Below are 24,075 nucleotides of genomic sequence, written 5' to 3' on the forward strand. Positions count from 1 at the left end.
AACCAGTCTGTAAAATGGCCAAACAATGCAAGCAATTCAGATGTTTAGTGACTAGCGTTCCATTTAGTTTCTTTCCTTTATAATGTTTTAACTTGCATTTTATGAGAAGTTCTCCTTTTCAGATTCCTCTGAATCATGTCCTTTTACTTTCTCATATCCAAGACACAGTCCTAGGTCATCTAGGGAACTTTTAGAAGGGATAAAGTTTAAGTTTGACAAGCTGTTAAAATGATTCTCCATCTGCTTCAGAGGTATACGATTGACAATACCATTCTTCTGTTTACTTGACACAGCCTCACTTCCTGAGGTGTTGACGTGCTGCTCGCTGATAAAGTCATGGTTAACGCTGTTCCTCCACGCTTTAGACCCTGCGACTGTTCTGCTGCTAGACCGCTCGAGTATGTCAAATGCGTGTAGGTGCGGGAACCTACTGTAACTGTTTTATCCTGTTTGCAGGCTCTTAAAACCACAGTGAAAAGAAACCTTTTTCAAATGAACCTAAAATAGAGGTAAGTTTAGTTCTTATGGACAGCTTCCTTTGTCATGATTCTTCTATATCAATAGTATGTAAATACAAATATTATTTTACATGGACTAAATATATTTTAGCCTTTAAGAATGTTATTCTACCTGATCTTGTAATAATCTGTAATATCCTATTAATTATACAATCAAATTTACACTGCTTTAAGGTTATTATCATCTATTTGAGCAGAAACATGAGTATTCCTCTATAATAACAATTCCAAAATATGTCATCCAATAAATGGGTAAAATGAAAGAAAACTGATTTACAATTTCCAAAACTGTAGACAATTACATTTCTGGTATCATTCTTACAAAGTAATTGTAAAAAAAAGAATATTATTTGATCATTAAATTATGATTATATATCAAGGCCTCTATTTCTTGACAATATACATTTCCCTTCACACAACAGTTTTCAATTTTAAATAATAAAAACTAATTTGGAGTTTATTGTGGCACATAAAGGAGCAATATCTCTTTCTGTTCCGTTTTGACAAGCACTGAGGCATATGACTAGACTTGGACTGTCATTTTCTTTGAAATTCTGCCTCTGACAACTTAAATACTGTGACATATTTCAAAACATTTAGTCATTGTTCTTGTCATGAAGGCTTCATTAGTCCACATTAACATGAACAGTCAGACAAATCGTGAAGTACAACATGTTCTATTCTAAAGGGAAACTCCACTCGCAATGTTCAGAGATGGCCACATAAAGATCTCACCATTTCCCACTGCCCTCAGTTTATGACTAAACCCCCCTCACAATCTGTTTCTTTTCTTTTGGCAGTAGAGACCAGTTATAGCCTAAAAGGCTCTTCTCAAGGCTTTTTGACCAACATCCGGATGAGAGCTTCAGATAGACCAGAGTGGTCAATACTATACTTAACATGAATGTCTTACCTTTGACAATGTTTTATCAATTTGTTCGTATAAAACTGACTTGAGTCTTAAGCTATGGGAAAGAAATTATGAAACCGTAAGTGTGGAAACGGCAGTGTGGTTAATTAAATTCATAATAAAAAATCCTGATGTGAGCATGCGCGATTTCTAAACCGCAGAAAGCATGATTTTTCCGCCAGCCCCCTCAGTGTGCAATCTGAATGCAGTGGCCTAAATCTAGCACAAGAACAGAGCGGGTTTACCGTTACGACATGGAAGAAAGCACAGAAACAGGGAAGATGAATTCACGGCAGGGTAAAGAAAAACAAACGACACCCATGGTTGGGGAATATTTTGGATACAGGAGAGATTCGAGTGCACCGTCTGAGTCGGTACTACATATGAATTACTTTACTTGGCGACCGTTAAAAAGGTAAACTCCATATAGTATGAATATGGGTAGTATGGATGAAATTCAGATTTAATATGTCGCCATGTTGTTACTGTCACGTGACCTACCAGTCAGTTGCATCGCTTCACTGCCATTCATAAATCCCCTCCCGTGGCCTCATGGGATAGTAAAGTGTCCATCGAATGCTCACTTCAGAATCTAGGCGGAAGTAGTAGGTCATCTGGGGACTTTTTGCATACTGTATTTTGAATACTATGTATTCGGACTAGTGATCGACCAATATATCGATTTACCGATATTTTCCCCGATATTTAAGCATTTTACCACAATCGGATATCGGTTTTGTAATATCGGATTTACCGATAAACGGCGCCATCTTGTGGCCGTTTTGAGAATTGCGCGCAGGATCGCCATTACAGCGCATCTGAGGCTAGACGTGGGGAGACGAGACAACGGTGTGCACAAGTAAAGTATACTTGCCTGCTTTGCTGTAATTAGTAAACTTTATTTAACATAAGTCATTAATACACAAATTAGATGGTACATAAATGCCTGAAATCTAGCTAGTTTATTCAGGATTTGACAGATTATTTTACGTGGCTCTGTGAGCTTGTCTCTAAGAGAGACGAGCTCACGGAGGCATGTAAAATAATCCGTCAAGTCCTGTCCAAATACAGATGCAACTTTGCATGAATTAAATAATACAGCCATGAATGAGCACATGTTGGAAATAAAAGCGCTGAATTTAATTCTCTCCCTGTTGTCTATGCTCATCATTAGTCTCGTGAAGTCGTCTGTATTTTGCTGTTCACGCAGCGGGTTGATGCTCAGGAAATGCTCCACGGCCACCGCATATAACTTTAACAAGATTCACTTGTTTAAAACACCGTAATTAATTATATAAACATTTACTCAACCATTAATTCGCTAATAAACATCAAAGTAGGCTAAACAACTCTATGGATATTAATTATTTATTATCTCCGCGAACGATCGCAGTTTGAGTAGTTCTGTGTAAATGCATAGATAAACATCAGTTTGTCAGCAGATATTTCATAATCTAGAACGACAAAAACATTAATAATTCTGATATAACTTAACATACCATTTGAGAAATGCAGTAAATTACGATGTTTTGTTTGTTATATTCCAATATTCCAGAGAATATTATTCAGTTATTTAACATTATCCAGCGAATTATTCGTCACTCTTTAACCTATTAAACAGTTTATAAATCTACTAAAACTGTAGTTTAAAATTAAGTATTACATTTCTGCAAAGTTGATATGACTCCTGTCTTTAATTCATTTTCTCCATTTGAAAACATTACACATTCTACATTTATTTTGCTTATTGTTAACATTAGTGTTGCTGCTGATGCTTTTTATAAAGAAAATTATTTTTGTAACATGAAAATTTAAATTAACATGAAAGACTACTAATTTTCAACACTTTTTTTAAGATGACTGAAAGGAGGAAAACCCAAAGTGAAGTATGGACTTACTTCACTCAGTCATTGCCAGGGCTGGCAGTTTGCAAAGAATGCCAAATGAATGTGAGCATGGGGTCAAAATCGAAAACAACAAAAAAATACCAGTGCACAATTTTTTTTTTTTTTTTGCACTTTCAGACCCCTCTATTTATTGGTGTATAAATAAGATTTGTTTTGTTTTCTATGCAAGGAATGAGTGATTGTTATAAAAAAAAATTGTTTGCTCAGTTCAGTGGTGTTGTAATCGTGTCAAAAACAGAAGAAAAACAGTAAATAAATATCGGTTCTCGGGCACATAAAAACAAAAATTATCGGTATCGGTTCTAAAAAAATCAATATCGGTCGATCACTAATTCGGACATACTACTCTTTTGGTTTACTGTTTTTTGCACACTATATAGTAGGTATTCGAAGTATTCGATTCCGGACGCAGCGATGATGTAATAAAGAGCCAGGTAATTTGCAAGACCTGTCAAACTATCGTTACAGCAAAACAGAGTAGGGGCTATTCAAATAGAACACGTTTTTGCAGTTAAAAACACGAGACGCAGACTTGTTCCACCGTGTAGAATGCCGTGTCATGCACGGGAGATGCTGCAAAAGACGTGAGAGCAACGGTTAAAGACGTCCGTCTAGTGTGCATTTACATAGAAAAGCAATGACAAATGGAGAACCAGGTGAACAAAAACAATAATACAGGCATTTGCGAACTGCACAACAAACAAAAAGGTTCAAAAGGGCATAAAGAAATAACCGACGCCACAATCTATCATTAATGCAATGATATGGTGCCCGCAAATATTGTCAAAGCTGGCTTCTCGACGAAAAATGCAAGAGACAAGAATGAGTACGGAAATATTGTTTCAAAATCGTGATTAAAATCTAAATATTGATCCAAAAAATCATGGTAGTATTTTTTTTGTTCATATCGCACAGTGATAACTGTAATTCATATTTTTATGTGGCTAGTACTGCGATTTAAATGGCATTCCTCACCAATACATGCTCTATGGGCATTTAATGTCTCAATTTTGACAATTTTTAACAAATTATAAAAATTGACTAAATCAAAAAACAGGAAAGAAAATAAAAATACTGTAACCATTTCTATGTGAGAGAGAAGGGTTACTTTTATTTAAAAGGGATTCCCCACTAAAATCTCTATAGGAACTGAAATGAATGTCTCCCCAAGACTCACTTTTGTACATAATGCATCAGATTACCATGAAATTGTCCGGATGACATAATCAAACAGAACTGTAGTAGTAAAGCATATTGTTGTGGTCCCTCTTTTACTTGGAAATATTGTTTATGTATTTTTTGAGACAAAGGGAAAATTTAAGTTTCTCTTAGAAATCATCAAAAATGTCAAGACCACCACAGTTCAACAGCGTTATTCGATGGATTTCCTAAAACAAAAATGTGATTTTTAAGAGTAGAGACAGAATGTTATCTGCTTGAACTGGTGTAATTTACTTGATAGAGTACAGATAGACCGATGACTGTTTGAAGAACAGTTTTTTTTTACCAATATTCACACGTTCAAATGTAATTAGTTATCCATTTTTACATGTTATCAATATTACCATGTTATTATCATATTAAATAAAATATTTATAATGTGCTTTATGTGATCATAATACTAGTATATGGGTTATGTGTTTATTATTGTTTTAAAGAAAATCTTTTGCATATCAGTTGCAAATCAGTATGATTGGACATTTATACATACAAAATAAATCAGCCTCAGTCGATCTCGACCCAAACACATCGAATATACTTCTTCAACCCCACACATTTTTGTTCAGCAAACATAGTTTGTGATAACTGCGTACAAGAGTTCAGATTTATATCGACAAAACTGCAGTCACAGGAGCAACAAGTTTAACCATTTAACTACTGTACAGTCAGAGCATGACAAAACCATCAACAATAATGTCAATGCTGAAAAATTACTTAGTACAAAAAAATAAACTAAGGATTTTTTCTTACAACTTTAAAATCGCGAATGTCTGATTAGTTCTTATTGTGCTTTTTTTTTAAACTAACTATTATTTTGCAGCCGTTCGCAACCAAGCAGTCTCTAAAAACATTCATTATCGGCCACAAAGAGATTAAATTCCATATTTCTTCAAGCAAGTTATCTACAATGGTTGCAGATTCTGTTATATTGACTAAAATGAGTCGCTCCTTGAACACTTTGATCGACATATTCACCAGCACATAAAATAATAACAGAGGCTCTCACAAACTTGATGTTTACTAAAATCGCACATGAAAAGAAAACACACAAATATAAACAATCGCAGAGATCAGACACACAGTCAGGATGTGAAGAGTTACGGCCCTCGTCCTTACTTACCTCGTCAGGCAGAGCTACTTCCGTTTAATTTCGATCATTACAGACGTTTGAACACTTCCTCTTGGTATTTTGTTGATGTAAAGCACTCGTTATTTAACGACAAAATGTTCTCCGATGATATAAGGTTTATCCCACGAGATTAATTTTCAAAACAAACTTCACTTTACAGTGAACAAACCGTGGTTAAGTCTTCATGATCAACTAACCTTTCCTGTCAAGCGTCGACCACATTCCCGAAAATAGGGTAACGACGAGCTCTGTCAGACGTTGCCTATTGGCTCATCCTGCTGTCAATCAAACACTGAACCAATTACATTAACCCCCAAGGCGGAGTTTAAACTAGTGGATTTTTGTTATTGCTGCAGCCTCCGTTTATAGTCGACCATTTAGCCTACAATGATACATGTGATTAAACTCACAGTGCAGAGTGTTAATCCTGTGTATTTAGGTGATGTAAAATAATTTACACCGTAACTTAGCACAAAGATCAAATGTATACATAGCCTTTAGTGTTAACCAACTGATTCAAATGTTTTGAAATGTATTAGTAAAAAAATAATGTCATAAAACTTCACTGGTTAAATAGTGCAGTAGCATTAAAATATATGTAGATTTAATGATGCTCATTAAATCGCATGTTACATGGCTATTTAAAGGGACATAATTGATTCATACAGGACTGAATGCTAACTAACTATGCTTCTCAATTAAAGTAATGGTTAGACATTGATGCCGTTATACATGCATCTATATGACATATTTCATAAATAATTAATATATTCATAAATGTAGACTGCAGAAATACAAATGGGCTATTATTAATAAACTATTACATTTAATGTTAAATTGTATTGTATTACTTGTTTTGTGTGTGTGTAATTATATATATATATATATATATATATATATATATATATATATATATATATATATATATATATATATATATATATATATATATATATATTAGTACATAACGAATACAAGATATAGCCTATATATTAGTACATAACGTACTAATATTTCATCAAGCATGTGCCAGTTTCCTCTGTGTTAAAGATCAGCAACACTCAAAGCCCTCTCAGATTACACCGATATTAGGAAGGTCTTTAAGACCAAGAGGTTTAAGCCTGCCATGGAAGGGAGGGACTTCCCGTCCTCACCATCAGATGAGTTGCCAGAAACTGTGGGCTGCAGTTTACAAGAGGGCTGCAGTGAACACTGGGAGATTGTGGCAGATCAATAAGTTCAACAGAGATTCGGGACAATTTCAGACTGTGTAGCTATATTTGAGCTAAAATCCATTAAATAGCCTATCTTTTAAACGTCTATATACAGTATCAACATTTATACATGTCTAATATGTGGACAGAAAACAGTAAATTATTTGCAGCATTAGACAATTATCTCAGTTAATATGTGTTGAGATATGTAATTATTATACTTAAAACACTGAGGGGGAGAGAAGGTCCAGTTGGAAACTCCTATAGTAGGATGAGTCATATACGCCATAGGCTGATGATGAGCTCTACGTGCCATAAGCACTCTACTAAAATCTATAATGTATTGCTTTTTTTCACCGATCTAAAGAAAAATTCAGCAGAGGTCAGGAACAAACAAATATTTAGATAATATGTAAAAACATCAAATTGAAAACGGATTTGTTTTCCCCCCTCAACCTATATTCGACGTATATTAACGTATTATTGCATTTTCATGCATCACATAAACCGATTACTCACCTTACAGTATCATTCCAAAACGAGCAGATGACTCAGTTTAGAAGAGCGTTAAGGGGCGTATAACATGGGACAAGTGCCTGGGGCTAAATTACTAACAGCATGTGGAAATTTCTGTGATTATATAAGACAAAAAAAGGGCACAATACACTGTAATCATACTATATATTTTAAATCTTTATGGTTTGTATCTAAATGCTATTAACATAAAAAAGTTTACTTATAAATGTATTATATGTCAAATGTATATGTGTATATATATATATACTGTACTACAAACTACATATACTATATATATATATCACAACTCAACAAGGCTGCATTTATTTGATACAAAATACAATAAAAACAGTAATATTGTGAAATGTTATTACAATTTTAAAATACATTTTCTATTTGAATATATTTTAAAATATAATTTATCCTTGTGATGGTAAAGCTGAATTTTCAGCATCATTACTCCTGTCACATGATCCTTCAGAAATCATTCTGATATGCTGATTTGGTGCTTAAGAAACATTTCAGATTTTTACCCAATCCTTCAAAAATTGTACACAACTGTTGAAACAGTTGTGTACAATTTTTGAAGGATTGTGAATAGAAAGTTCAAAAGAGCATAATTTATTTGAAATAGAAAGCTTTTGTAACATTATACCGTTCAAAAGTTTGGGGTCAGGAATATTTTTTTAAAGAAATTACTACTTTTACTCAGCAAGGATGCATTAAATTGATCAAAAGTGACAGTACAGACATTTATAATGTAACAAAAGCTTTCTTTTTCAGATACTTCTATGAAAAGTGAAAAAGCAGGTATTCTTTTTTTGAAACTTCTATTTGATTGATTTCAAACTGTTTCATGTTAGTAAACATGTATTTTTGTAGTACAGTTTGCCCTAAAACAAGTGTAAATATATGTATAAGGATGGGAATTCCCATTTCTGGTCATATTTACACAAATTTGCATAAGATGTGGGATGTGCATACAACCAATTTTGTAACATTTTGTAATATCTTAGTGTTGGGAAGGTTACATTGGAAATGTAGCCTAAAATAATAGGTTACAGATTAAAGGTTACCCAATTTAAAATGTAATACGCATTACTTTATTAAAGTAATGTAACTGATTACATTTGATTACTTTTTTTATAATTTTCTAAATTTTTAACGAATGTTTTCAACTGTTTATCATTATCATTTTTAAGGCAGGGTTAACCTCTAAAAAAAAGATATCAAAAGAGTTATTTATATATATATATATAAACATGTCTTTCTTCTTACTGATATAAAAAAATCTGCATATTCTTGGGTAACACTTTACAATAAGGTTCATTAGTTAACATTAGTGAACTATGAACTAATAATGAACTGCACTTATAAACCATTTATTTCTTTGTTAATGTTAATTTCAACATTTACTAATGCATTATTAAAATCTTGCTAACATTAGTTAATACACTGTGAACTAACATGAACAAACCATGAACAGCTGGATTTTTATTAACTAAAGTTATCAAAGATTAACTAATGCTGAACAGAGTTGTTCATGGTTAGTTCATGTTAACTAATGCATTAACTAATGTTAACTACAACCTTATTGTAAAATGTTACCTATTCTTTTTAAAACTATTTGTGTATGAAGGGAAAATAATATTCAACCTATCCTAGCTTTTTACAGAAAATATTCAGATGTAACCTCTTTGTAATCGTTAACATTTCCATAAGTAACTGTAATTTAATTACAAATTTTTAAAATTACATTTATTTTGTAATTAAATTATGTAACTCTGTTAAATGCAACTAGTTACTACCAAACACTGTATTTAAAGTATGTGCAAAGTGTGCTTGCAAGTGTTTATTGGAAGATGAAATGTATATTAAATGGCTATTACATAATTTATATGTATAGTGTGCATAAAAATAGAAATCCTTAATAAACTTTTTACAACATTTCATTATCACATTACAGAGGATACATGAAAGAAACGGTGGAAAAAATTATTTGAACTGCAATCATTGAAAAGCAAAGTGTTGTCTTCACTTTCTTTATAGCTCTGATGTTACAGGAAATACAGTGAAATGTGAATAAAATATTTTAATGATCTAAAGCATCTATAATATGGAAGTGAATGTCAAAACGTTTTTGCCAGATCCAAGGAGGATATAATTTTGTCTTTATACTGATGACATATGCTACTATAATGTGTATAATTTTATATATAAAATTAGAAGGCAATCAATTTGACAAAAAAATATTTTTTATTAAAACATTTGTATTCCTATTTATTAATTTTTTTTGTTTTTCAGTTTCTTGTACCTCTTACTCACCTGTTAAAAGAAAAACTTTTTATGAAGCTAGATGTCAAGATGGCAGCCATCCTTCAGTTATCACAGTACTGTACCTTTAAGATGGACAGCATCAGCACTGTGATAACTGAACCAGGGCAGCCTGTCAAATCAAGCAGATCCAAGGCGGCAGTGCTTCACGCATCTTCTCATCCGCGTTCATTCAAGGATAACAACTTTGACTTTAAATATCAGATATACATAACGTGTGAATTCCACAGGTTTACTGTATTTAAAATATAACAAATACAATATAATACAGGCTAATTAAATCAGACATTTCCAACTGTAGGCCTATATATTATAGAAATGAGTAGATGAAGCATTTTATTATTAAATACAGCTTATAATATGTAGCTAGCAGAAATGATAATATCATGCCATATTTTCATTGGATACACTGCATTAAATGACAGCTCCCCATCTGACAGCAAGAGATTCAATACCTTCGTTTTGAGCTTTAATTATTAATACACGCCGCCCCTGTGACGCCAGACTTGTTATGGTAACTCTGACTCCACCTTCTATGCTTTGCTCTTGTATTTGGCAAGCAAGTGGCTCCTCCCACAGCATCCCCGCCCTCCGTGTGAATCTCTTCTTGTAAACAACTCCATCAGCGCGTCGTGTTTGCCATCTCAGGACAGTGGAAACGCCTGCCAAATAATCTGACAAAACATCTGCCTAGCATTCCTATAGCGGCTGTTTCAGAAATAAGGAAAGAAAAACATTTAAATTGGTTAAAAGGGGAATATTCTCACTGTGGTAGTGTGTTGCGACTTCTCATGGAAAATGTTCATGCTTTATGAAACTACAGTTTTCAATAAAAGTAATTTAACTGAGGAACATCCGAGTAATATCATTTATAAACAATGTTTGAGCAAAAAGCCTGTTAGAACGTCACGAAGTCGGTAGTCTACAATAAATTATACATAAGTTATAACACGAAAAGGCATTCCATGATTATGTGTCATATAATATCACATTAACTATCTGAAATATTCTGCGTGTAAAGCAGCTGTTCTACTTGCTATGTCGATTCGTTTTATAGTCGTATATCTTGTGAATCGTCTTATTGTACTGTCTTGATGCGCGCTAACGCCCAACAGCGCGCGCACACACCCCTCTCATAGCAAAAACAAACACCGCGTACTTCTAAGGTAAAAACATTAACGCAATATCACCGTCGCAGTTAGACATTTGTATTATTTTACCGACTGCAAAAGTACTTACCTGCATTTGCAACGCTAAACTCCCGTGTTTACGTGAATATTTTTAATGACGCAGCAAGCGCCTTACAGCGAACAACGTGATTGTCGCCATTTTTTGTTGTTATTGAAATCTTCAAGCCATGTGACAATAAAATAACACGCTTCCGGGTCCTGACGCTCAAAGTTCACCACTTTCTTTAGTGCAGATTGACTGTTGCCATATGGAAGGTTTGAAAAGTCGACGGATTTTGACATAGGCTGCCCATACCCGAAGTGAACTGCGTTTAGTATCTTATGTTCTGACGCCACCGTAAGGCACCTCGGAAATAAATTGCTTAACATGGTGATTATATAGCTGACTCTATTGAAGTGGTTTTCAATATTTTTTGACTCCAAAGCCACCCAGATAAGATATATCCTGTGCCATTTTCGATGTAACATGGATTTGATGTAGCATTTACTCGACATAAACGAGTATAAATAGATTTAAAAAAAAATAATAATACAATAGTTTAAAATTAATTAAAATAAGACATTATTTTAATTAATTTACACAAGTTTACATAGGCTATTGTAGCTACATGTGTGTGTTTTTTAGGATTCAGGAATTTTTTAATACAATTTATATATGATCTTCATCTTGCGAAAATTTCGAAAATTGCTGAGGGCATATGCTCTGTAGCATTAATGTGGTAGACGTGTCAGTGGCACATTTTTGAAAACTTTTAAGTAAACAATGCCGTGGCATCTGAGGAATGTTTTGCACCAACATCCCAGTCAACAAGTGTGTCCTGTCCTAAATCAGACAGGGGGCAATATCACACCATGGTTAGCCTATACCCTATGTTGACGGTGACTACAGTTGGTTGCATGTGGAAAAAATAACATAAATTGCGTAGTCTACTGTACATTATGCACTTATACTATGCTCTATGTAGCTTCTCTACGGTATAGTGTAGGCTATGGATTTTATAATAGCCCCACCCTAGGAAAGGAAAGGAAAGGAACGCTGTGACACTTACAGTTGGGTGCATGAAGTGTCCAATATTCCACACTTCGCTTTTGTGGTTAAATAAATGCATCATTCGTCATTTTAAATGGAGTTTTTCTTTTTCGGGGAATTTTGTGGACTATTTATACTAAATTTATACTTTAACAATGCCATAGAATAGGCTAGAGCATAAATGTGCGAATTGGGCTTTTCTTCTGTAAAGATCCTCTTTCAAGATATTATGTGCGCCACCGACTTCACTCTCTCCAAATAACCATATTAGGAAGCTTGCAAAACAGAAGTCGCGTTTGCCTGGGGTGACCATGGCAACAGTACTTTAACGATTTTTATGTATTGCGGTGCAACCGTTATAACTAAACACTTCAACGACCAGACTCCTATGCGGTGCAACTTGAGCATATTTTTAAGTGCGACGCTGTACCAGAGGCGTTTTAAAATAGGGCGTTTATGTTTCTCCTCCATTCATTTGCAGAGAGGAGACGCTGCTCACTACATAAAGAGCAGTAGGCGGTGCGTCAGTGAAGGGCTAACGTTACCCGATTTTAATGAACGGTGGCAACAGGCTCTGTTTTGTTTTCACCGTGGAAATAACAGTTTAATTGTACAGTAACGTTACTCTATTGGGTGGGTAAGTTTGTTTGTTGTTTTTGACCTATAACTTTTCCAGTCGCTCATTGTTGTGTGATTTTGAGGTGTTATTCGATGTTACAGGTCCCCACCCCTCATTCTGCACTGAAGATCTGCTTTAACAGAACTGTAATCTCTGAATTGTAATGCAAAGCGCCCTACATTGCAAACTACGAGAAATAAGTGAATGATTTGCATTGTTTCAGTAGTAATGCCTAACTCGTTTTTATTGTAAACAGGGCAGTTCTGTGAGGATATGTCCAAGTTATTCCGGGCTGTTATCATGGGTCCCCCAGGCTCGGGGAAAGGGACCATCTCGGAGAGGATCGCGCACAGTTTTGGTCTTAAACATTTGTCCAGTGGAGACTTTGTTCGAGAAAACATCTCTGCTAAAACTGGTGCGTGATTTGCATTTTTTTTTACTAAGTTTCGGTTGTTTTCCTGGAAGCTCCTTATCTTTGGAGCTGTCGATGGCAACAAATGCTAGATGCACAATGAAACAGAAGGGATGCCTTGATCAGATGAAGGGGCGTAACCAACTTTTGCGGTTTATATAGTAAGATTAGTGGGTTTTCAAATGATCGATTCTTTAACTTCAACATTTGGTCCTGCCAATTTGGAATACAGCATGTGTTTAGTGCAGCCTCGGGCGTCATGATGTTTAGAGTTCATGTGAGGTAACGTTAAATGCGTATAAAAGTTGCCATGCTGGCAAGATGCCACTCCACATTTCTGTTTTATTTCGGTGTTGCCATGCAAACCTCCGTATTAAGATTTCAGCTGGCATTCGTGGAAGTAGATAAAGACAGGAATTGTCATACTAATCAACACATTGTATACTAATTCCCACATTTAGCTTCCTCATTATAAAAGAGCTAGAATGGATTTCTTACTTTATGCTTATAACGTTGTCATGGTTGGTAGATTTTTTTTTAACAAAGATTTTAACCTTTTTTCAGGTAACAAAAAATATATGTAACTTTTTGCTTTAAAACACATTTTTTTTTGTCTTTTAAAACTGAAGGCTGAGAGTTGATTTAGCTACCAGAAAAATACACTATACCTTTTAGCTGTGGCATAGTTTGTAATTGTAAAAAGTTGATATTTGACTTTTATCATATTTTGTTTGTTGTATGATGTATCCACAACGTAGATATAATTCTATATGAAAACATCGGGCATCAATGTCTCAAGACTCCTGTGACTGCTCAATCTATTATATGATTAACACTCAGTTTCTGGTTAAAACCATATGATTAATAATTGATTTGTCTCAGTTAAAGGTTACGTGTATATTTTAATGAACGTAAGCAGAATTTCTTTGTGAGTATGTCTTTTAAAGTTCTCAGCTGCTTCCATTCTTGGAAAAATTATTAATAAATGTGTTAGATATGTGATCCATTCGTTTTTTTTGTTTTTTGTCTTGCAGAAGCTGGTGTTCTAGCTAAGACGTATATAAAAAGAGGATTGCTGGTGCCAGACCATGTCATGACACGTCTTCTTCTGCCTAGATTGGAGGAGATGACCAATAACAGCTGGTTGTTGGATGGTATGGTGGTATATCCCATTTAAAGTCACCATAAAATCAAAATGGACACTTCTTATTTTTTTCATGGAATATTGTTAATTATGATTAATCCATGCACATCATTATTGTTTTTTAAATGTGCCCTCGTGATAATACTAATACTAATAATAACATAACTCCCTCGTACATCTCTTCTCTGATGATGTGTTTACTGGCGCGAGGTCGGGACAAACACGAGATCAAAGCAATCGCAAACCACAATAATCCAATCAATTCCTGATGGACAAAATCAAGTCACGCACTACATTTTTTCTTGTTCGATAAGCCGTTTCACTTGGATATATATATATATATATCACAATATGGAAGAAAAGACTATCGCAACTTTCATTTCATGGCGACTGTAATGTTAATCCATTGCTATATTTGTATTATTTATTTATTTAGGACTAAGCTAAATCTCTTTAGAGGAAGCAAAGCTTTCATTTCTTCATTCAACAGAAACTCAAAACAAACTGTAGTGCTAGTCATTTTAGGAAGTAAACTAGGAGCATTGGAAATACGTTGCCTTATGTTGCCTATTTTTATTTTATGAGAAAGTCAAGATGTAACAGCTCAGCTGCTAGCTTAGAAAGTCAAAGCCACTAGCTCCCAATATATGATAGGATGTGAGGATATCAGACATTGACTGAATAGGTGTGCAGTGTGACCTACAAACATTCTTGCTACATGGATTAAAACTAGTGTTTCTTTATTGCAGGACTGTACAGATTAACGTGCAAACTGCAAAGGCTAATCCCAAGTAAAGGTTCAAATTAAAATAGACTTACAAAAAAGTATCTACACTCAGTCATAAGTAATGAAAGCAGGTCCCCCACTGGCAAAGCTATAATGATAAAAAAAATACAAAATACGTGGAGTCTAGAATTGCCAGTGGGACCCAATAAAGATGTAGTATTGCAACACTTGACATTTATGCATAGTTACAAAACTACACATTGCAACAAAAGTGTGACGTTTCAAAATAGTGTTTATTTGTAACCTTCAAATGACATCATAAAATGTTATAATGTGTACGCAATAACATTTTGGCCTGTGTTAAGCGTTAAAAGTAATTTTTGTGAATTTAACTTCCAGGTTTCCCTCGAACACTAGCTCAGGCTAAAGCCCTAAACAGTACATGTGATCTGGATTTAGCCATCAACCTCAACATCCCTCTGGAAACACTGAAGGAAAGACTGCGACATCGCTGGATACATCCTCCAAGTGGGAGAGTGTACAATATGTGCTTCAATCCTCCCCGTGTCCAGGTGAAAATCCTAATCTTTGTCCTCCTCTGTTTCTGAGTGAGATAGGATATCACAGTGCAGTATATGTTGCCACATTAAAACAGATAAGATTTAGTTGGTTATGAAGGAATAATGAACATAAAAGCAAATCTCTGTTGCCTTTTATCATTTCTGCACTGAAACCTTAATTCAGAAGTCTTATTATTTAAACTCATATACTACTTAGTCTGACTGCTCGGCTCCAAAAGCAGGTTGAGCTACAACATCAATTTATAGCACGTTATTCTCCAGTTAAATAGAGTAAGTATATTATTGTGCCAAAAAATATGTGCTGCAATTTTAAGTAAAACAGATACAGGTGCATTTTGGAAATTTCAAGGGAGCAAACATTTCTGTGTGCTGGACTGATTTTGATAGCAGGGCCGCATCCGAAATGCTTCGTAAAAAGTAGTAACTTTCGGTTGTTACCCTAAAGAGCTATTTCTACCTGATTTGGCCTATACAAATAGTTGTATTGATTTGAATTAATATGTTTAGGCTGGTTTATTGATGTTAATAATATTTTTGAATTTAATAAAACCAGCTCATTTAGATTTTACCATTTTTTGAAGTGTGTCTGTGTACTTACTACTGATCTAGGAAGTGGACTAGATTTCTCAATCTTCGCAAGATTTTCGCAAGTGTGTTCACACTACTTCACCTAATTTTCTTCAAATGGAAAACACCAAATGCTTCTGTGTAGTAGAAAGTAACATTTTCCATTTTAAATGACACTACCCTGATATAAACCTCATCCACCTTTTTGCAGAGTTTAGTTCCAGCATTAAAGACCCCTGAACCAGAGGTCTTTGAAATGACTTAAATTACAACCAGGTGTTTTGGAACAGGGTTGGATCTAAACTTTGTACAGGGTTTTGTTTAGCAAAAACCTTGTGGAAGAACCTTTATTGATCCATAGTTGATTCTTCTCTTACATAGTTGACAACTCTTACCACAGAATTAGCTTTACTGTTTGATAATTTACATGCCAGGTGGGATTTAGACCTTAATATTGAAATAGACCAAGAAACATGAGGTAGTTTTGGACAGGGTTCACTAGTATCTGATATCTATTTGTGTCCGTCATGCTTTTATACAATGTAAGGTGGTTCTTAGAGCCCACTGGTCTAAATGCAGACCTGCTCGGATGAATGCAACCATTGATTCAGAATGTGATAGGTGTAACTTGGAACCAGCCACACTAACTCGGACCTGCTCTCTCCTCTTTTTGGGGGCAGTATTTGGTTCTCTTTCAAATTCCTATCACCTATTGTTGGATTTTTTGGTTTGTTGCCCGTTGGTCCTTTGCTGCCAACTACAAATGTTGTTGCTTTTCTAAGATTGCTTGCGAGACGTCTTAATTTCACTGAACTGGAAGAGCCCTCATCCACCATCTCACGCACGTTGGATAAAGGATGCCTTATATTATATGAAATTCGAGAATATTAATCTCTTTTCAGCGGCCTACATTATTTGTATTAAAATTTGGCAGCCCTTTCTTGCACGTTAAAACTCTAAAGCTTGACCTATACCAGGGTTCCTCAAATACCACTGTCCTGCAGAGTTTAGCTCCAACCCTGATCAAACACACTTACTGATCCTGAATACCTTGATCAGCTTGCCCAGGTGTGTTTGATCAGGGTTTGCTCTAAACTCTGCAGGACAGTGGCCCTCCAGGACCGAGTTTGAGGAACCCTGACTCTATATGCCTGTGTATATATTGGTATGTATGTATATTTCACTATTATCATTATTGTCAAAAATAGAGTAAAATAAAGATAACTATTTTTCTAGTTTTTTTCTAGTTGTGTTACACAATCTTTGATCACACTTTATGCAGTTTAATTAACAAAGCTCGGGAGGAGCATGTTCAGGTAAGAACAGCGCAAGAGGAAGCCGGTATATAAATAGCCATCTCTCACCTCTCTCCCGCAACAAGTTTCACAGCATCCCTCCACCACCCCATCGCCTCACTCTTGGTTGGTTTCTATCCCAGTCAAGGAGGGGGAGTACTCTGGGTTCGGGCCAAATTCCGAGCTCTGAGCCTCCCCTGACAGCACGCCAAATACGCATAAATAACTATATTTGATTTCATGTACGTGTAAACTTGTGAAATATTAGGTGTCTTTAATGTACTAACATAAAAAAATAGGTACAATATACTTCTTGTGTTGTTGTATTGCAAAACCCATTTGCTGCTATCGAGTTGGGATATAGGTGAAATTAGGGACAGGTTTGGTGGTATGGTTAGGTTTAAGAGTGAGCTAAGGGGTAAAGGAAAGGTCAACACTGTAATTAGAGATGTAATTAGAGAATTTAATCATGTTGTTAATTAATTATATTAGCTTTTGTTGCGTTTGCAGGGGATAGATGACGTCACAGGAGATCCATTGATTCAACAGGAAGATGACAGACCAGAAGCCCTGGTGGCCAGACTGAGACACTACAAAGATGTTGCCAAACCTGTCACAGATTTCTATAAGTAAGCCCATAACACGTTCATAGGAAATACCTCATATTTTAGTGTGCTTGTGACTGTACTTCTGTGACTTGATGGATGACTTTATTAACAGCATTGTAATTCTCTCAAGGGCTAAAGGCATCCTGTACACATTCTCAGACACAGAGACTGATCGGATCTGGCCGAATATCAGCACTCTTCTCAGCACAAAAATCCCCACCATCCAATCGGATGCACGGTGTGCTTCAACTCACTGAGGATATCCCCTCACAATCTTAATCCAAGACTAGAACGTGGCCTCATCTCAGAGGAATTGCTGATTGACCACATCGATTTCCAAAGATCCCATGCTAGCCATTTTTATGATTGCACCTTGTCTGTTAATGGTATAGTAATATTTTTCATAGTGCTATCTTTGATTATTTCAATTGCTAAAGTTTCTAGAACTTGCTCTCTGCTTTTATAGAGTGTTATCGGTTCCTAGATTTTAATTCAGAGTGCACAGATTTCATATAGATGTGATTAAATCACAGATGAATAATAAGTGAAGGTAGATGCATGTGATTTTGTCTCATGCTGCATCCCAATTCGCATACTATCCGTCCTAAATAGTATTCGAAAATAGAATTAGTATGTCCCAAATCATAGTATGTTCAAAAGAGTATTCCAAAGATACCCGGATGGTCTACTATTTCCGAATTCGAAGTGCGGATCGACGCACACTCTAATGGCTGATATTGCCCACAACCCATTGTGATTTGGACGAGGATTCGATTAGAACTACAAACGTGGATAAAAAGTGTTAAACTACAAACATGACGGATGTGCGAGTCCGACGGTTAAGTAGAGAGGTTTAGATTAAGGGGCTTTAGTGATAAATGATCAGTTTTAACCTGACGAAAAAATATTTATTCAATGTTATCCTCATTATATTTCACCTGCAGCAGCATTGTGAACTTTTGTAATGATACGTTTGGCCATTTAACTTTTAAATGCATCATTATATATGAATTGCAAACACATGAGGAGAGTCTCTGCATTAAAGACCCACGAATGGCAGATCAATGTGCTACTACATTTCTCTCCGATATGGTAGGAAATGAAATTGAATGTGGAGGATTTAAACAGTGACGTAACAAAGCAACAGAGTCCGTTAAAGATGACGAAGTAGTATGTCCCAAATATATTTTTTCTTCACAAAAAGAGGACATACTTTTAGGTCGTAGTATAAGTAGGCGAATTGGGACGCAGCAGAAGTGAATGAGACACTGAACTGTTCAAGCATTCCAGTGAGATTCAATTATTTCCGAGGGGGTTTTTCTTCATATCATCTCTGTCTGTGGCATTTGACTTTCTCACATATTTCATGCTACTACACACTATAAAAAAATGTATTATGTTTATGTGTTTTACAAGTTTTATAATCCAAATATGCCACAAATGCCTTGGTAAAGTACAATTTCTTAATCTGCTGAAATTGCTATTTTGGACAACAGGCCTTTTTTTTTTTTTATATATATATGTTGATAGAATGTTGAACTGTGTTTGTAACACTATAGCAAATGGCTATAATAATAATAAGTGATGAAATAACCTATATTATTTCAAATGTTCATTAAACACTGCCTCCTTTTTGGTAAATACTGTTCGGCATTGCATTTTTAAGGCCCGTATCTGAGAGAACTTTAGATAAGAAATAATCTAGTTTGGTTACATGATTATATATTTTGTAAATTAATAACTGTGACTGTGTTCACCCATAACAACAGTGACATGTTTTTTATCCAGAAGATTAAAGCACAGATTTTCCAGAAACCACAGATGCAATTACAATTAGATTAAAATTTGTCCCCGAAACTGAAGGATCTCAGAGTGTTAGGCACACATGTCCTTGTGATACTTATCAACCTATCTTTATTTGTCTCTGTTTACTTTTCTTTTATTCTTTCTTGCTTTCCATTCTCTCTCTCATTTTCTGTTTCAGTCCTATACCAACCAATAAGGGTTGGAGAAAACACTCAAAAGAATTCCACATCCTCTTATTGTGCAAAACCATATACAAGAATGTACATGCTTGAGCTTTACTTTTCCCCCAAAGAAAATAAACTTATTTTCTCAGAAATTTGAAGTGTATTCTTTTGAATTGAATCTTATCATTTGTATTTAGCCACTCACAATACACTTCAAACATAATACACATAATATTCAGTAAACTAACTGACAGTGGAACAAAGTATTTCCTAAAATTGTAAATAAATTTGTTCTGTGCCTAGGCTAGTGCCTTCCTAATGACAATTTCTCAAGTTCATTAAAGAGGGTGTGAAAGATCATGGACATTAATATATTCCAGCCACTGTTCTTTATGACAGGGACTTTTTTTTGAGAATGCTAATGTGTGTACTATATAAAACATTTATTATGTAAGGATTATTATTATTATCAGCTTTATACATGCAAAAAACATCTCACGTAAACACGACGTCACATCTTGGGAGGGTTGTCCTCTATATATGGTGTATATAGCTAGTCTATCACTAGTCATGATGTGTAAATACAATATTGTACAGAATGTCATGGGAAATGTTTATGACAATTGAGCAAAAAAGATTTAGAGTCTATTAAGAGTCTATTAATTTACCTGGTGTTTTGTTCGTTTTAAACAGCACAATAGCCAGCAGCCATATCACCCTGTAGCCAGAGACTGGTTTCCCACTGAAGCTAAGCAGGGCTGAGCCTGGTTAGTACCTGGATGGGAGACCAAATTGGGAAAACTAGGTAGCTGCTGGTAGAGGTGTTAGTGAGGCCAACAGGGGGTGCTCACCCTGTGGTCTGTGTGGGTCCTAACGCCCCAGTATAGTGATGGGGACACTATACTGTAACAAGCACCGTCCTTTGGATGAGACGTTAAACCGAGGTCCTGACTTTCTGTGGTCATTAAAAATCCCAGGATGTCCTTCGATAAAGAGTAGGGGTGTAACCCCGGCATCCTGGCCAAACAAAATGTGCCCATTGGCCCCTGTCCATCATGGCCTCCTAATCATCCCCATATATATATATATATACGATTGATATCATCCCTCAGTCTCCTCTCCACCAATCAGCTGGTGTGTGGTGGGCGTACTGGCGCAATATGGCTGCCGTCGCATCATCCAGGTGGATGCTGCACATTGGTGGTGGTTGAGGAGATTCCCCCCTTCTATGTAAAAGCGCTTTGAGTGAGTGCCTAGAAAAGCGCTATATAAATGTAATTAATTATTATTATTATTATTAATATTTTGTTAGTTTGATTCACTGACCTCATCTGTTCTTTTCTCTCTAGAGCTGTATGTGTCACAGTTCTATGAGAGAGAGGACTCAAATGCAGGAATGAGTGATCAGGGGTTTATTGACAAACAGTAGACAAGAAATGGTGAGGAGATGAACAGTCCAAACAGTAGGCGGGTCAGGAGCACAATCACAGGCAGGAAGAGCAGCCACTATTACTAGCTCCAGAAGGTGGTAGACTGGAGAGCAGTATGACAGCAGTATGAGACCAGAGGATACCAGCGATGGCCAGGCAGGAATCCTAGAGCAATGCAGTCAGGTCTTATCCGGAAACTCACCAAGCTTGCGGTTAGGCAAGGAGAGCAAGCTGCCAGGGAAGCTCTACTTGCAGGACAGGAACTAGAGACACAGAAAACAAAACCGAAAGGTAGCACAAACACTTAACAATACTAGCATAACACACGTAGGTATACAGCGTATAATGAACCAGCAACCACATGAGGGAAAGAACACTTAATAACGGGAGCAGAGAACATGAGGAACAGGTGAACACACTCAGATAAACAAGGAGCAGAGAACATGAGGAAAGGGTGAGCACACTCAGACAAGGAACAAGTGAGCACACAATTAGTCAATCAATGAGGACTAGACAAGGACTAAACAAGGGGGCAGGACACAGGGAGCACATGGCAAACACAAACCAAGACAGAGCCATGTGTTCATGCACAACACAAACAAAGACACATTAAAGGTCCCATTCCGCATGATCCCATTGTTCAAACTTTAGTTAGTGTGTAATGTTGCTGTTAGAGCATAAATAATACCTGTAAAATTATAAAGCTCAAAGTTCAATGCCAAGCGAGATATTTTATTTAACAGAAGTTCCCTTTCAAAGCCTACAGCGAACGGCTGGCTTGGACTACATCCTGGTACTTCCTTCTTTAATTACGTCAGTAGAGCAGTAGAACAGACTAACCTCCGCCCACAAAGAAACGCGAAAAAGGGGGCGCGGTCTTGTTGCTGCCCCACGTGGAGAAGCGGACGTGTCGCGTGGAGAAAAGGAACTGTTGCGTTGAGTGTGTTTATCGCCATGTCGTCGAGACGCTGTTATTTTCATCCAGGAGTCAAATCACCTTTGTTTGGCTTTCCCAGGGACGCTGTAGAGATTATTGAACGCATACATCTCTCCGTTAAGAGGCGTGACCTTTCCAACATGCGCTAAGCTGCTGTCGAATCACAACACAGGAACTGCTGGCACGTGCGCTAAGCTGCGGTCGAATTACAACACGGTAAGCGCTTGCACAATCAGAACTCGTTACGTATTTCTGAAGGAGGGACTTCATAGAAAGAGGAAATCACCAGCCGTTTTTAGGACAGTGAAAACAGCAGTATACAGATAAGTACATTGTGTGAAAAATACTGTGTTTTTTTACACGCGAAACATGAACACATGTTATATTGCACACTGTAAACACAATCAAAGCTTCAAAAAAACACGAAGAACGGGACCTTTAAACAATGACAAAACACAGAGCTGTCAGAGGAGAACCCTGACAGTATGTGTTCACATACAGGAAAACAATCACATAAATCTCAATTAGATCAATGGGAAAGAAAATGTTCAGTGCTTTAGTTTTTATTGTTTTTTGTTGCCATTGACATGACTTGGAAAAAGTGTCCCAATCAGCCTGAATTCACCCTATATAACCTATATAAATATAGGTGATATATATTATGTAAGGATTTTTTTTTTAAATGCTGGGTTAAAAATAACCCAAGTTGGGTTGAAAATGGACTAACCCAGCAATTGGGTTGTTTTAACCCAGCATTTGGGTTGTTTTAACCCAGCGGTTGGGTTAAATGTTTGCTTAAAACCCAATTGCTGGGTTAAAACAACCCAATTGCTGGTGTAGTCCATTTTCAACCCAACTTGGGTTATTTTTAACCCAGCATTTTTTTGAGTGTATGCTCTATTGTTTATTTCGTGGTGTCACAAAATACATTGTTTACGGCAATATTTAAAAAAAAAATGTTATCACAAATATAGGAATGCAAACAACACTTTTGACAACCTCATAAAAAGAACAAAAAAGAACGAAAAATGCTAAACAAAAAGCATAAAGTGCCATGGGTAATATAAATTACATTATATAAAATAGGGGTGTCTCAAAAGGCACTTATTAACAATCAGGCAAAATGTCACAAAGCATACAGTCATCTGTACATTATAGGAAAGAATGAATATTATAAGATGTACACAATGTTATGGATTTTAAGGTTTTACCATTTTACCATAGATATTGTATCCAAGTAATACTTCAAATCTTATCAAAATATATTAAATAGGGGCATTACAAAAATTTGCACTTATTTTAAAAAAGTTAGCTAGTAAAAGAAATAGATTTATTAGAAAATATATTTGTCCTTTAGATTTTTACCAACATGATGATGATTATTAGCATGCAAAAACGTCTTACGTAAAAGCGACGTCATGTACGAATCCTACTACGGCGAAGGGCGAGCTTATGAATATTAATTAGGTAAGATGACAGGATTCTCCCAGAGCCGTTGGTTTCGAGGAAGTTTATCGAGCAACGTCATCATAATCAAATTAATATTCACGATCTAAGCCTCAGCCATAGTAGCACATACCATCTGGGGCTGTTGTGCGCTGCATCAAGGAAGTCCCAAAACGCATAAAATAAGGTGCCATTGCTGAACAGTCTCAATTTGACACTTCTAAAATTATCATCATCTCGCCTCGCATAAAAATAGATTTAAACGGCTTTACGGCTTGATATCATTTAAAAAAAAAAAAAAAAAAAAATTTTTTGACTCCATTTCAAAAATCCATTCCGTGATTTCCTAAATATGAACGGTTCCGTGCAT

General features: G+C 35.8%; 2 protein-coding genes across 12 annotated transcripts in view; one reads left to right on the forward strand and one right to left on the reverse strand.

Annotated features, from left to right (window-relative positions):
* Window positions 1-5,940, reverse strand: part of jak1 (Janus kinase 1) — a 41,094-nt gene extending 35,154 nt beyond the window's left edge. Inside the window, exon 1 of the mRNA XM_079840802.1 lies at window positions 5,677-5,940. The gene's annotated coding sequence lies outside the window, so the exon portion shown is untranslated. The remainder of the gene's footprint in view (window positions 1-5,676) is intronic.
* ak4 (adenylate kinase 4) lies at window positions 359-20,041 on the forward strand. 11 transcript variants are annotated; one of them, XM_079840820.1, is made up of 7 exons: window positions 12,175-12,606; window positions 12,690-12,748; window positions 12,845-13,003; window positions 14,035-14,154; window positions 15,271-15,443; window positions 17,825-17,943; window positions 18,053-20,041. In XM_079840820.1, exons 3-7 carry the CDS (start codon window positions 12,862-12,864, stop codon window positions 18,177-18,179), a joined length of 681 nt encoding a protein of 226 aa, XP_079696946.1. In that variant the 5' UTR covers window positions 12,175-12,606; window positions 12,690-12,748; window positions 12,845-12,861; the 3' UTR covers window positions 18,180-20,041. The 11 variants fall into 11 exon arrangements, with proteins under 11 accessions (XP_079696944.1, XP_079696943.1, XP_079696952.1 ...); XM_079840823.1 differs by having other exon boundaries at window positions 12,234-12,602; XM_079840827.1 differs by having other exon boundaries at window positions 12,467-12,602; window positions 12,690-12,734.
* The last annotated feature ends 4,034 nt before the right edge of the window (window positions 20,042-24,075 follow it).

The sequence above is a fragment of the Gobio gobio genome (assembly GCF_949357685.1).
Source record: "Gobio gobio genome assembly, chromosome: 17".
NCBI classification, from domain to species: Eukaryota; Metazoa; Chordata; class Actinopteri; order Cypriniformes; family Gobionidae; genus Gobio; species Gobio gobio.

Bases quoted from the DNA above. Each gene is read 5' to 3' on its own strand.
- ak4 (XM_079840817.1), top strand. The intron at 15,444-17,824 runs GTGAAAATCCTA...TTGCGTTTGCAG, and splicing joins TCAATCCTCCCCGTGTCCAG to GGGATAGATGACGTCACAGG. The intron at 17,944-18,052 runs GTAAGCCCATAA...AATTCTCTCAAG, and splicing joins CCTGTCACAGATTTCTATAA to GGCTAAAGGCATCCTGTACA.